Source organism: Triplophysa rosa, linkage group LG7, assembly GCF_024868665.1.
Source record: "Triplophysa rosa linkage group LG7, Trosa_1v2, whole genome shotgun sequence".
Lineage (NCBI taxonomy): Eukaryota > Metazoa > Chordata > Actinopteri > Cypriniformes > Nemacheilidae > Triplophysa > Triplophysa rosa.
In genome coordinates, this window is record NC_079896.1 from 2,381,009 (window position 1) to 2,396,372 (window position 15,364).

At 39.2% G+C, this 15,364-nt stretch overlaps 1 protein-coding gene across 1 annotated transcript; it reads left to right on the forward strand.

Moving 5' to 3' along the window:
* The first annotated feature begins 618 nt into the window (after positions 1 to 618).
* On the forward strand, positions 619 to 11,399 carry LOC130556945 (stonustoxin subunit beta-like). Its single transcript, XM_057338302.1, has 3 exons — positions 619 to 738; positions 8,426 to 9,901; positions 10,019 to 11,399. The coding sequence occupies exons 1-3, from the start codon at positions 648 to 650 to the stop codon at positions 10,555 to 10,557; spliced, it is 2,106 nt and encodes a 701-aa protein (XP_057194285.1). The 5' UTR covers positions 619 to 647; the 3' UTR covers positions 10,558 to 11,399.
* The last annotated feature ends 3,965 nt before the right edge of the window (positions 11,400 to 15,364 follow it).

The window sequence follows — 15,364 nt, forward strand, 5'->3', positions numbered from 1 at the left end:
ACACTTGACTGGATTAGCATTGGCGCTAACAAATTAACACGCAAACAGGGATGTTTATTTTGACGTAACCTTTAACTTAACATATGCTACAACATTCATAATGCAAACGCGAACAGAATTTGAAATTTACCGCTTGAACTTGTTAACTTAAATCCGGATGCTTCCTCGTTTCACCACAAAACTCTGTTCGTTTTCTTCGTGATATGACTTTAATCTGAAGTATTTCTGTGCGCATCTCTTGTGGATCGGAGCCACGCTTATCCGCTCATCACGTCTTATTGCGTCTATAAAAAGTTTCTGACTAACAACCTGTCAGACAGAGCATCAGTACCCGGTTGACCCGGTACGTCGGTACTACCGGGTCTTGTGAAAATTAGGTACCGACAACGTTTTCATTTTTAGGTACCGACTTGGACCCGAAGTACCGGTACTTTTGACAACACTATGTGCAACAACATAGAACATCAGACTACAAGCTCCAGCTAGAAGTGAAGAAGACTCATCATTTTGCTTAAGTTGGTCTGTTTAATGTTAAGTTAATTGTTAGTAGCACACAGAAACTAGAGCGCAACTCCAACATGTGATTAGAGAGGAAAATGTGGTGTTGGTTTGACATGTTGTTGGATGTTTTCCCTCAGGTTGAAGATATGGCATCAAATCAAATGACGGTGGCTGCACTGGGTCGACCTTTCACCCTTGGGATGCTGTATGATGCTCGCAAAGATGAACTGCACACAGGTAAAATGTGACAACAGCTATGGCACTTATGCATTTAGTCATTCATTAAAACTTGTTTTTAAACTTGGAGAGAATACTTAAACAAACAAGAAATCGTTTTTTATACTTTTGCCTAGATGACATCATGAAATAACTCAAACAAAATGTTATTAATAACAGATAACACAATATTACCTCTGTACAAGAAGTCCAAAATCATCACATTGAACCTTTAGTGATTCTTCATTTAACAAGCAGAATGCACATTTCACTTTACTGATATAAAACTGTGGATCCAAATGCTGCAGCGCAGTCAGGGGTAGATTAAGGCGGTCAGGGGCGCCTAGGCTGCTCTTTAGGTGAGGCCCCCCCTTAGGTGGCTTTCAGGTGCCTTTCACGCTTGCAGTTTAGTTCAGAATGGAGAACGGTTTGCATGAAAAATCGCTAATGTAAAAGCTGTCAAGCAAACTCAGGTGGGCACCAGGGTACCGAACCCTGTGCATGCGCTTTAGCCGATTACAACGTATTTACTTCAATAAAAGAGATGAAAGCGTTGGTGATTTGCCTTGGATTTGAGCAAGAGTGAGCCTGCATTTTTTACGCTTTGCGAGTGGAATCAGAGTGGCAATTTTTTTTGCAATTTCTGGCTCAGACTACAGGAGTTTTAAAATCCTGACAGATTTCAAATTCTGGCTGCAGCACACACATAAGGAGAATCTTAACAGATTCTCTTATTTAAAATCTTAAGCCTGGCTCAGACTACAGGAGTTTTAAAATCCGGAAAGATTAAAAATATTGGTTGCAGCACACACATAAGGAGAATCTTGACAGATTCTCTTATTTAAAATCTCAAACAAGCTCACACTCATCAGTGTACAACTAAATTACACATATTTTACATATCCATAGGATATGCAGTTTTGTAAAAGGAGCTAATAGTAACCGTTTTAATGGGTTTACTATTTTTAGATGTTGACATCACATCTACATTTGAATCTCTTTTTCAAGCACTACAAAAATAGGTTTGCCCGTTGTAAACTTGCATTTATGAATGTGAAATGTCCAGATAAGAAAACGTTGGGGCGTAAAGTTGTGTTTATAAATAAGCCTAAAGGTAGCAAGTGCAAAAATAAAAATTTTGAAAGTTTGATTGGAAGTTTTTTTATTTCATAATTGCACATCAAAAGACATCCTAAAACACCCAAACTACAGGATAATATTAAGATTATCATACCAGAGGACGCCTCTTACGTAATCTCACCGGGAAACAGAAGTAAACAAAGGGACATCGCAAAGTTAATTTCACGTGATCTCACCTGGCAACGGTTGTGTAACGTCTTTGTCTCTCTCTGAATGATTCTCTGTCTGTCTGTCCAAAGCTGCGGGAATGTATTTTGAGCAGGGGGTGCTATAATGCTTTTTGCTAGGGCTGAAGTTATGACTGTGCTTTGGGCGAGCCGCTTAAGTTTAATGTTAATAAATAACGGAAGAAAAAAAATAGTTGCTGCCGAGAATAAAGATGAATGCAATGTGATTATAAGATACAGCATAAAAACAAACACATAAACGCATGTTATCTGTATGCCTATAGCCAAATAACAATCTGTTGAACGAAACTACAAGCTGCGCGTTAGCAGTTAACTTATCCGGTACATTTAAAACCGACGCGACTTCTCCCCAGCTCTTTTCCTTATCTGTGCGGTTGTGGTTTGTTTTGGAGGATACATTATATAGACAATCATGCTGTTGCCACAAGTAGTTCTTCCATCTCCGCTGTCCAACGTACCCTTGCAGGAGCTTTCGCGGTCGACATTTTTAAAGGTCTGTCAGTCACCTTGCAGATGTGCCTCTCATTGGCTGTTGCGAAAGTACCAACGTCATCACCCCGATTTAAAATCCTTAAATCGGACAATAAGCGAACAGACAGTAAGACCAAGTGTTGCTTACTCTGGTTGCGCACTCTGGTTGCAGTGACGTTAATGAAAATTATTGACATGATTTCACCAGCAGCTGATTGGACAGATGTCACAGATGACCCAAATGTCACATCTGTCCAAATCACTGGCTCATTTTTTGTTTTATTTCTTATGGGCCAATGAGGGTCTATTTTTTGTTCACGCTGAAGTAAAATTAAAATAAAATAGATCTTGACAATCAGAGGCCTTAAACATGTGGGGCCCCTAGGCTGCAGCCTAGGCAAGCGTGTGCGTTAATCCGCGCCTGAGCGCAGTGTATTGTGTGTGTGTATTTTACTTTAGAACTATTACAGGACATAGAGAACAGACTCATGGCATGTAAAAGATCTTTGTCCCCTGCATATTAAAAAAAATCAATGTCCTCCTCAACATCTGTTGCATTACCAGACACGGTTGCATTTCCTACTCATTCATTTATCACATAATATAGTAACATATGGCTTTCTAAACTTTTGCTCGTACAATATCAGAATTGTCAGTCTATGCAGCCTCCCTAGTCTCGCCACATAACATCAAAAAGCAAAACATTAACAGATTCGAGCAATAGTTGTGAGTATTATCATGTTCCAGTGCTGGGTCTAACAATTTGTATTTTCTTGGTGGAACTTTGAAAGCCATAAATCACTGGTTGTGTCCGTCCTGTCCTCTTAAAGGCTGCATGGGTGTTGCTATTTTCATAAGAAATTTGCTTTCATTGTTATCCCAAATTGCTGGGTAATTCATCTGATTATTTACAAGTGGTATGGTTTGTGTTCAGGGGTGATTCAAGGATTTTTTTCACTGGGGGGAAAAAGTGGGGCCGCAATTAAAACAGAAGGGCCAATCATGTTGTGTATTTAAATGTACATATTTGAATCGTTAAGGCTCTGTAAAATAAGCAATAAACAGTGAAACCTTTTAACTTTTAAACTGTTTAACTTATTCACTGTTGTAAATAGGAACAGTCAAATACAATTTGTATTAACTTTAATGCTATAAGAAAATAATTTTGCATCCGGGCAATTCACAAAAAAAGGACACAGATCGTCAATTTATATAAACTTTACAGAAATCAAGTCTTCACAACTACTGCCAATGCCAAAACATAAGACCAGTCTTACGGAACTAAAAATCCTGATATGTATGTATGGCTGAGTTGTCCCATGCAGACGCGGAGTTGCGTTTCTCAGGCAGTGTGTGACCGATACACCACATCGCTGTTTGTAGCACAGTGATGGGAATGTTCAAGTCATGCCCAGATGCTGTGCCAATAATAATTTACATGTGTTGAGTATTTGCGCTAAATAAAATCTACGCAGATTACTTAAGCATAGACCTCATTTATAAAACATATTTGATCGTAGAGTGTGCATATTACCACAACGTTCAAAATTTAAAAAACTTAGTGCCACATCATAGTCTTAGCAGAAGTTTTGTTTACCTGAATGCAGCAGGTTTTAGAAAATATGTCTAACCACTCGTAGATGTCTAATGCTGCCTTCACGTGCTCTCGGAAATTGGATAATTTCCACTTCTGGAGTCTTTCAGAAGCAGTATATTAAATCGCCATCTGGTAATGGGTTTACGGAGCATACTTCTATTCCCTTTAAAAGGTACCAGAGCATGATCACCAGGGCCGGATTATCCAATGGGCATTATGGGCACAGGCCCAGGGGCCCATGCGCGCTTGGGGCCCAGGCAAGAGAAAACATTTTCACATAACAGCGTTTACGCTATATTCATTCTGCCGTGCGCTTCTCTCTCCCGCGCACATGGAGGTGCACACACAAAACAGTGTTTCTAAATTAGGAAGTCTGTCTTCTGATTTAATCACTTTTACGAGCCCTCCAGCGGCTTTTGTTTAGAAGAAGCGCATAGCGACAAATCTAGCGACTTCTTGGATAAACCTTAGCTTTCATTCAGTGGGAAAATATCGCCAGTGCTGCCCCGCGAGCGCGAGGTCTCTCTTTCCCGGCAGGAAGAAGCAGCACCATACGACAGGTAACTCGCGAATAAAATGAGTACAAAACAGCGTTTCCAACAACCTGTCACTAGCCGGGTTTCCATCCAAAGTTGCCAATTTAGCTTATGCGCAAAATTGGAATATCGCATAAAACATTTGCGAATAAGCACCGTTTCCATCCAACTAGTCAACCGTCACTTCCTAATAAACTGGCACTAAATATCAGTAAGAAAAGTAAGAGAAGCCACTGAATATAATAGTTTTCATATATAATAATACTTGCGCAAACAGACGATTATGAAACACAATAAATGCGGTGCTTTGTGGATGCCTGCTGTTCGGGAAACACAGTCGTGACAGTTCTAAGAGGCAATTACAGAAATACTTGACGACTTTGCTCAGGCGTTTAAGAATGACCATCACAACATTTCTGATGCTGTGTCACAAGATCATTACTCTGGTTAGTCAGCTTACACCGGCCGTCTCATAGTGCAGTTAGGTGAGTTTTTGGAGGAATTTATTCGGCAAATGTGTTTCCATCTCCTATTATTCGCATTAACCCTTTTTCGCAAAAATGAAAAACCACCTCAAGCGATCTTAAAAACTTTTTTGCGAATTAAGTTTTTAATTAGAAATTTGGCGTTTCCATCACTCGTGTCTGATGCGAAACTTCAAAATAAGAATAAAACCAGAGTGATGGAAACCCGCTTACTGTTATCGACTGTTTGGATATATAAATATGAACAAAGTTCGTCGGTAAATATGCACATGGTTACCATGAGGCTGTGTGAAAGAACAAATAGTCGAAATCACCGCTTTTTATTCTAAGTTGTTAGATGATGTCACGTCATGAACTGACAACAGAAACTGAAAATATGTCAATGAGAACGATTTTATTGTTGTAAATATAATGAGTTGATATACCCTCGTGGCTGTCTTAAATCTTAAAAGATTAGAGGTTTTTTTACATTTGGTGGTGTTTCCTTGCCAATTGTGAATTATTTTATATTGATATAATGTTGATCAGTAACTGCCTTTATCTAATAATGAAGGCTAAATATTGGTAATCCACAGTGCTTTTACATACATTGCAAAATGTTTTAAAAAAAAAGATGTCATAATATATATGCTAAATAATACTTATAATACTTGTTAATGTCGTTTACTGTAACACATTACAAGCTTACATAATAACGTGAGTCCAGAGGTGCTTGTTACACAAATAAAGTTTAACAAATGGACAAATTACTCTTGTAGTATAATCATTGACAAAGACTGCCCTGCCCTGCCCGTTTAGTCTTTGAAAAAATGAAGATGGAAATATTTTAGAATTGCATTTAAGAATATTTTTAAAAACTTTCTGTAATTTATCTGAAGAAAGTTCTTATATTTTCTCTTAAGAACAGTTTTGTGAATCTGGCATGTTTGTGTTGAATTATGGAAGAATCTGATAGAACTGAATTAAAAGGTTGAGGTGTGGTAGTGTGTGCTTGAATATGCCAGTGAGTTACAGTATGCAGGGAAAGGTCTTAATATTGTTGTTGCTGGTCCAGGAAGGCCTTGTTGCAATCTTGTTGTAAATCCTGTATGATGGAGGATGTGTACAGGTGTTGATATTGTCCTTCAGGTTGTGATCATAGTTTGTAACTTGTCAGTGTAATCCTGTAATCCTGAAACATAGAGGTGTTTCATACACATAGTACACTAGGCTAATTTAAAACTTTATTGTGCGCATGTGTGTGTATGGGGGGGTCCATAAGACACTTGTGCCCAGGGGCCTCTGAGTTCTTAATCCGGGCCTGATGATCACTAATAATTATTGGTTGTATCTCTGATTCTGAAATGTTTGATATAATGGAATTTCTAATGAGAAAAAAATCAATACGGAATATGAGTTTTCTTTAGCGTTGGGCTGCTGTACACGCCAACCATTGCCAGGAACAAAATCACTCATGAACTGTTTTATAGTTTCAGCAGCCTGCTAAGTGCAAGTCACCTGCAATTATGACTGGGCAAAGAGTCTACTATCTGCTTTCACAGATAGTGAAGGTCACAGAGAGCAGTCTACTATCATAAAACCCTTCTGCTCTCTGTGACCTGAAAATGATTTTGTTGATCATCTAGATATATTTCTGTTTATTTTGTCACACAATGGAGCAGTAAGCTAATACATATTACCTGCTAACCAGAGGTCATTGTAAACTGCTGAGTTTTAAATTAAATTAAATTAAAAGATAAGATAAAATTAAACATGGCAAACTTAAATTGGCCATTTTATGCTTAATTTAAAGTTAATATTTTATTCTGGACTCTGGATTTTCTAGTTAAAGAGCAAATACATGTTACAATTCCTCTTTATCAGGGGCGGCACCAGGACTTTTTCCTTGGGGTGCCAAGGGCGGGCTTAACAGCTTAGAGGGTGGGCTAATAAAATTATTAAATTAATAAATGCCTTCGCTAGAAAACATGCAATTTTGTGGTTTACAGTACAGAACAGCTTCTTACAAATATTGTTTTAGTGCATCAGCCTACACTTCTCCCATTGGGTGCACTTAGTTATAGTTATTGTTAATTATTTAAGATTTTGTGACCATTTTAGAACAAGCTTACATTATATCATGTGATTTTTTTGGTGAAAAAAAGTGATGTTTTATTAAATTCGCTGCTATCCAAGTCGCATTTTTTTACACTGAAGTACTGGATAAGTTTGACTGGGCAGCCAATCACAAACTCAGGCTGAGTCTTAATAACAGATGCCAATCAAACATTATCCAAAAATGCATTTTATTTCGGATGTTATCAGCTTTTTTGTAGTTATATTAAATTCAATAAAGTAATAATATTTTAAGAAATAAAATATTTATGTAAAATATAAGTGGGACTGTATTCATCATTGGTGGGAGGGACAATATTGGACTGTACAGATTATATATATATAAAACCTTGTGCTTGTGGATATGCTATTTGGACTAACAACACCGTAACACTGGCCAAGAAAGCAGAGCAGCGTCTTTACATCCTCCACAAACTGAGAAGAGCCAGAGCCCCAGCCCTCATCATGTTCCAATAGTTTTTCATTTTATTAAGAATAAATGGCTTTATGATCTGATATGTGATGGGGAAAAAGGTCGGTAGGAGGCAGATTCGAACCTGCGACGATATGAAGTAGTCAACGGGCTTTATTCTCTAGGCCATTGGAGATGCTAGTTGGCTTGCCCCAGATAGCTTAGCAACAGAGGAAACCCCAGGAAAAACATGCAAACACATAGTAAGGCCCCAGGCAGTGGGAAGGTTCAAACCCAGGACCTTCTTACTGTGAGGTGACAGTGTGAACACTTCACCACTATGCTAGCAAACTCTATATAATGTCGAATCTTTGATATTTCTTCATTTTACAGATCATAATGTGAAGAGTTTGGTTCCAAAATTAGATGTTTTTTTCGTGTTTTTTTTTACTTTTGTTATTTAGTTATGTTAGTTAGTTTATAATATTATCATGTTTTTCCTGTGTAAGTTAGCTGTATTTTTTTAGTTACTATGGCTCTCATTATGGAACCAAACTCTTCATGTTTTGTGTGTCTAAATCCTAAATCCCAAATCTTCCTGAGGTTCATCTAAAGTTATCATATTTGTGGTCTCAGACTTTTGGACTTAAAACTTTATGAAGTTAGCTACGTTGTTAGCTTTTTAACATGCTTTTGTTTGCGTTTCACTCAAATCAAAGTTAAGTATTTTATCAAAACTATGTTTTTTCTTGACTTACAGGTTGATATTACTTGTTTCTTCACAGGCTTCACTCTGTGGGATAAAAAAACACTCCAAGAAAGCAGGTCTGTGCACGCTCAGCGCAGCAGTGCATTTGAAATTACTACATCTGATTCCATTGAATCCAAGTCAACTTTGCTTGATGTTGATGCGTCTCTGAAGGCCAGTTTCCTCTCTGGATTGATTCAAGTGGAAGGTTCTGCCAAGTATCTGAATGATCAGAAAAAGTTCAAGAATCAGAGCAGAGTGACACTTCAGTACAAAGCTACCACCACCTTCGGACAGTTGTCAATGACTCATCAAGAGGCCAAGAACATGCTAAATACTGCCATTATGGATAAGGAATCTGCAACACATGTTGTCACTGGCATCCTTTATGGGGCCCATGCTTTCTTTGTGTTTGACAGTCAGAAATTAGATTCTAGCAGCGTTCAGGACTTCCATGGCAGCATGCAAGCTGTGATAAAGAAGATTCCTTCATTAGATGTCGAGGGAAAAGTTAGCATCAAGTTGACTGATGAGGAAAAAGCCCTGACTAACCAATTCTCCTGCAAATTCTATGGGGACTTCATTCTTCAAAGCAACCCTGCAACATTTGAAGATGCAGTAAAGACCTACACACAACTTCCAAACCTCCTGGAGCAAAAGCAAGATACTGCTGTTCCACTAAAAGTCTGGCTAACGCCACTCAAGAAATTTGATTCCACAGTTGTTGAGCTCAAGGGCGAGATCTGCATTGGACTAGTGAGGAAAGCTGAGAATGCTCTAGAAGATGTAAGGAAAGCAGAAATGAGATGCAATGATTCTCTGGAAGAAAAAGTGGTGGGGAATGTGCCTCAGATTAACAAAAAATTGAGGAATTTTCAAAAAATATGTCAAGATTACAAATCTAAACTCCAACTGACCATGGAGAAGAAATTTCCTTTGATTCGTGCAGGTGAAGAAGATGATGTTTCACTGGAAAAGCTCTTTGACGACAGGGAGCAGTCACCATTCAGTTATGACAACTTAAACAACTGGATGAATGACAGAGAAAGAGAAATCACTGCCATCAGATCCTGTGTAGAGATAATGGCAGGAACAAAGCTAAAAATGGTCCCAAATCAGTCTGAGTTGGACAGAGAGATTCTCGCTCCAGGTGTAGATCATGCTCTGTGCTTTGTTTTTACCTCTGTTGAACGTGATGACCCCTACCTCAACAATATGACCAAGTATTTATATTCACATGGATCACACAGTGATCAAAATGTCACTCTACCAAAAGAAGACCAATGGTACATCTCAGAGAGACTTTATATCAGAGAAAAAGCCAAAGCCTTCCGGGATTTCACCAGCACTCTGAGAAACAACAGCAGTTTCACCTTCCTTATAGCAGTTATACCAAATAAGAAATACAAAGGTGCCACTATCTACCATTACAAGGATGGCATTCTGATCACTGATGATTTCTCACAGCCTCACATCCCTGATGTGATAACAGACCGAAGACATTTGATCTTGTGTAAGTAATTACCTTCCACGGACAGCTGAACTAAATCAAACTTGTTTATCTATTAAATGTGTTTATACTGCATGTTCATGTAGATGCCTAGTAACCCTGTTTTGGTCTCCCCTTCAGATGCCACTGATCTCAACCTGGATCCCAGAACTGCAAGCAACTGGCTCACTCTATCTGAAGGTAACAAGAAGGCAACATGTGGACCGCTGCAGACATATCCTGATCTCCCAGAGAGGTTTGATCCAAGTCCACAGGTCCTGTGCCGAGAGGGCCTGACTGGGCGTCATTACTGGGAGGTAGAGTGGAGTAAAGGTTATCAGAATAATGTTGGTGTGGGAATTGCATACATAAGAATTGAGAGGAAAAACGATGGCATGGAGTGTCGGCTTGGACCCAGTGACGTATCCTGGTATTTTGAAGAAAATCACGAGTATCTCTATGCGTGGCATATTAGTGAGGTGTGGAGGGGACCAGTTCCTCCTGGATGCAACAAAGTTGGGGTGTACCTGGACTGGCCTGCTGGCACTTTGGCCTTCTACAGTGTCACCTCTAACAAACTAACACACCTCTACACCTTCACTAATGCCAACTTCACTGAGGCCGTTTACCCAGGTTTCAATATGCGTAACAATTCCTACGCTTCACTGTGTCAAATGTAGTAAAAGCATTTTGCAGAGTTTGTATTTGCATTGTTCTTAGATTTGGTCGCACAATTTACATTCTCTGCTTCAAATATTTGTTTTCCGTGGTTATGGCCTGCAAAAACTATCTATTGCTTTTTCAGGGTGGCATACGTACACACAATAGTTTTAACCCCGAACTGTGTGGAAGTAGATAACATGGACTTATTTTACTGGTGTGAATAATTGCCTTTAATAAAATGGGATGTAGATTAGATTAAGTAGTGCTTTAGTTAATATTAGATTTTTTTGTTTAGATGTTCATGACGTTTCATTTGTTCTTTAAAGTTAAGCCAAAAAACAGAAATGGGAGTGGGTCTTTATGTTTAAACACAGGACTTTGTGTATTGTTGATTGCATCATGTTGAGTTAAGAATAGGTTTTTATGTAGAGTTTCAGAATGCTTGTAAAATTTTAACATCGCTTCTTCATTAAAAGCATTAGCAGTACGCTAATAATGATGTGTTCAGTTCAGTTTGTTACTTTCCCATCTTTGAATTGATGTTAAATGGCTACAGCTGATCAGTGAAGCAGAAACAAACTCTGTAAGCCATCATGAAATTCTTGTGAAGGTGAATTTAGCCTTTTGTTGGTTTTAAACTTCAAAACCACGAGAAAGGTTTGTCATGTTCAAAAAATGTGTTATGCATTTAAAAGATTCATGTTACCAAAATGTCAACAATTATTGATAAAGTGATGATTGGTCCGAGCTCTGGTTGGTGATATTTTTTCTTTTTAAACAAATATAATATCCCACTCTGGCAACTGTGGCGTAATGAGGAGGGTATGAATATTGTAATTTTATGGAGCTGTACCACTGATTTGACATGTATGCTGTTTTGATTAAGAGAATATTTCATAAAGTGGAGTCCTGAGTTGATCCTGTGCAGCTTGGTTATTTTCTTTCCACAAGGAGTTTAACTTTATAACTAAGATTTATTTTGTAATAGCGTTAATTGTAACAACAGCAGAAATGAGAAAATTTGAGAATATTTTATATTTTAAATATGTAATTATAAAATTTCAGACATCGACAATATTTTCAATTAGAAGAAGATTTTAGATGAAGCTTCCATTTCCTAAAGTTTTGCCTGCTTCCAATTCACTAGCATCAATATTGGCCTGATTTACATAATATTAGAAACTCACTTTAGTATAGCTCCCACCTAGGTAACAGTAAAGTACTGAAAATAGGCTCCAGCGTAAAACCTAAACCAACCAGTAGATGCTCGTGGCTTTAAATTTAGGTGGGGCAGATTCTGGATCATATGGTAGGATAAATAAAATTAACTGCTAGTAGTCTAAATTTAACATTCAAACGACTGAAAACATACAGAACGCTTTTGTCAGAGGTCTAGTGTCTTTGCGTAATTCAGCCTGAAGGGGGAGCTCGAATGTTGATTGGCAGGCTCGAAAATCACATGTTGAATGAATCTTAAAATAGGCCTACACATAACAGTGTTTTATTATTGTGTTTGATAAAAAACACGTTTTTAAAAATTCTGGTAAACAAAGTTCTCTGAACAATTCACTGTACCTGACTGCATTGGGGACTGGGTTAATAAAACAAACGAGCCATTTACAGGTTTTTACAAAAATATTTAATACACTATTTTTGGTTTTGTAATATTTTTAATGACCTTTTATTGTTTGACCAATTTATTTATATAAGCATTTCTGCTTCATTGTGCTACAGAAAGCATAGTTTAAAAATGGTACATGTAGATAAATTGTGTATAAATGGCAATCAGTCTGCCAAATACAGGGTTAATGCACTTTTACAATAATAAAACCACGGTTAATTTCCTTAAGGGAGAAACTTGATTTATTATTACCTTCAAGAAGATTTGCATCAGTCGCTGTGTTGCTCTGATTAATTTGCTGAACTCCCATACAGACTGACGGTGCGTTCCAAAAGGGATATATCGCCCTCCGAAAGGGCCCTTCAGAGTGAAAACAATCATGGCCGCCATATTGAAGGGTCGTTCCAAACCGGAGTGCTCATAACTGGCCACATCAAAGGGCCCTTCGGAATGAAGGATTTCGGAGGGTACAACTGATGGACACTTCGGGCTCCCATGATTCTTTGTGCAGATTCTCTGTGTGGCGACAGCGCTTCCGTATGGGCGCGGGATGATGACGCAGAAGGGCATTTTAAGAAACAGTTGTTTGGTCACTTACACCCTTCAACCCTTTGGAGCTCTCACTCCGGATAGTAAACCCTTTGAAGCGCTTAGGGCATAGGGATGAGCACTTCGAAATGGAACGCAGGGTTTCCATACACTTCACTAACACGGATTGATATAGCTTTGTCTGGAACTACATTCACGTAACGTAAAAACCAGAGGGGCAGTCTCAGTTCTGCCCATATGGCTGTGTATCAGACCAGGCTGCATTTCTATTTCTCTCCATAGATTTACATTGGAAAAACATGCCGCGCTGTTGAGCTCGGGAGGGCTGAGGGTGTTTCTGCCCTGCCTACAGTTCATTACATTGCTGACCCATCTGCGGAAGCCAAAGCTAAATTTCTGCGTATATTCGTCTCATTTTACCACTTAAAATAACAAAGAATTTGTTGAATAATTCACATTTATGATTTAACAATTCAAATTATTCTGTGGATGAATATTTTGGAGGGGCACTTTCTCACCTGCCCATACAGATGAGCCGCGACTGCAACAAACTGATATTTTAACTATGGTAGGGGAGGCCCCTTTGACTGCCTTTATACACCCAAAGCGTTGCCTGGAAGTCTAGACTTAGGAGCGGACACTTGGGCTTGACTAGACTCAGGAACGTCTCTTGGGTTTGACTTGACTCGGGAACGGATTCTTGGGCTTGACTAGACACAGGAATGGACTTTTGGACTTGACTTGGCACAGGAATGAACTCCTGGACTTGACCAGCCTCAGGAATGAACTCGTGCACTGGACTCAGCTCAGGATCAGATTCGTGGACTGGACTTACCTCAGGAACGGGCTCTTGGATTTGAATAGACTCAGGAACGGACTCTTGGACTTCACTTGGCTCAGGAGCAGACTCTTGATCTTGACTTGGCTCAGGGACGGATTTGTGGACTGAACTTGGCTCAGGTTCGTGGGCTGCAACAACCTCCTGTGAGACTGAGGAACAGAGTGTAGACCACACACAACAAGGCTGTAGCCACTACAGGAAGGACAGGGGACATACCTCAGACACCTGTGGGACTACCGGGTTTGATATCTTTGGGACACCGGCCACCCGCACAGACACCAGTGGAGTATCTGCCAGATTTGAGACCAGGCATCTGTGCCTCGAATCCGTCATCTTGTCAGCTGAGTCTGGAGAGGTGGCCATCTTGGATGAGGCAGTGAACTCAGAGGCGGCCATCTTGAACACTGGCCATGGCATGGCGGCCATCGCTCTGTTGGTTGATCGTTCTGTTATGTGCACGCAAGGGAAAACAGAGAGCGGATCCAAATGCAGTATAGACGCCTTTTACTGTTAGTAAACATTGTGATGCGTTTTTGTGGGCGTAGGCAGAAAGATCCCCCTGATGACATTCCTAATGCTAGGTAGCACGTTTTGTTTGCTTGCTTTTTGACAATGACTAGAAAAAATCGGATTAAATTTTAACATGTTAGGTCACTCACTGCCAAGGGCCGCGATTGTTTTTGAAAACGTTAACTTTAATGCAAGGAATCTGGCCGACATGTACGTGCTCACTCAATGGATCCAGGGACAAACTGACAGGATTACCTCCAGTTAAGTGGCCTGACATCTACACCTACAGAGAAACCAAGCATGTATAGTAAAGATAAACTGAGAGCGTATTCATCTATAGATGCCTGCGTTTACTAACAGTGGCAAACGTTAGCAAATGCATTTACTTGAACACAAACCTGACACATAACATGAGCCTTCTCACTGTTCCTTCTCCCTTTATATCAATGCACTTGTGACAACTAAAGAAAAAGAGATGACAAACAGTTTCCTTTTATGGTTAGTTTCTGGCTGATAGTTAACTGTTATATAGATAGTTATATGTTTGCTTCCTGTTATAGAGATTGTCATGTCCATACATTTTGTGTTATGTATTGCACAATAATATTTTTTTTATTTGGCAGATTACTGTCTTTGTTCTGTCAAATATTATTTTCTGTCACAGAATAACCTGATCGTATAAGCTGCTGGTAAATGAGGGATAAGCCATGTGTAGCATATTACACTGCATGAGAGATTTGTTAAAAATAGCCTTTAGAAATTGCCCTGTTTTATGGAGCTCTTTGTTCTGCACTTTACATAATAATATCAGGCCATTACCTTTTGCTCTGTGCTGTTTCTCCAGGATCAGTACATGTAATAATGCTTTCGTACCAAGAAATCGATCACAAACACATCCATAGGCAGTGGCAAATATTCTTTGCTCTCCATGATTCAGGTGCAGTTTTTCTCATTTTGTAAATTTTGTAAATTTAAATGTTAATTCCTGGTGGTAGTTGTGAGATGTACAGTAGAGAAAAGGTTGCATACAGTGGATTCTGTGCTCACGTGCCGAGCTGGCGTGGCCCGGAGCCAAAGGTGCAGGTGACAGATGCATTGGATGGCCTCGTGGGTGCTGGAGAAATCGAGTTAGATGACAAGCTTACAACACACATGCAAACTGCGTTCAGTGTAAATAAAACTTAAGTCTCTGCTGCTTAAAGGAACATTGAACATTTTACGCAACATTGAGGGGAAATTGGGGGGAGTTGAAAAAAACATTCACAAAAAGGTCACAAAAGGTCAGTGCATGTTCAAGTGTATT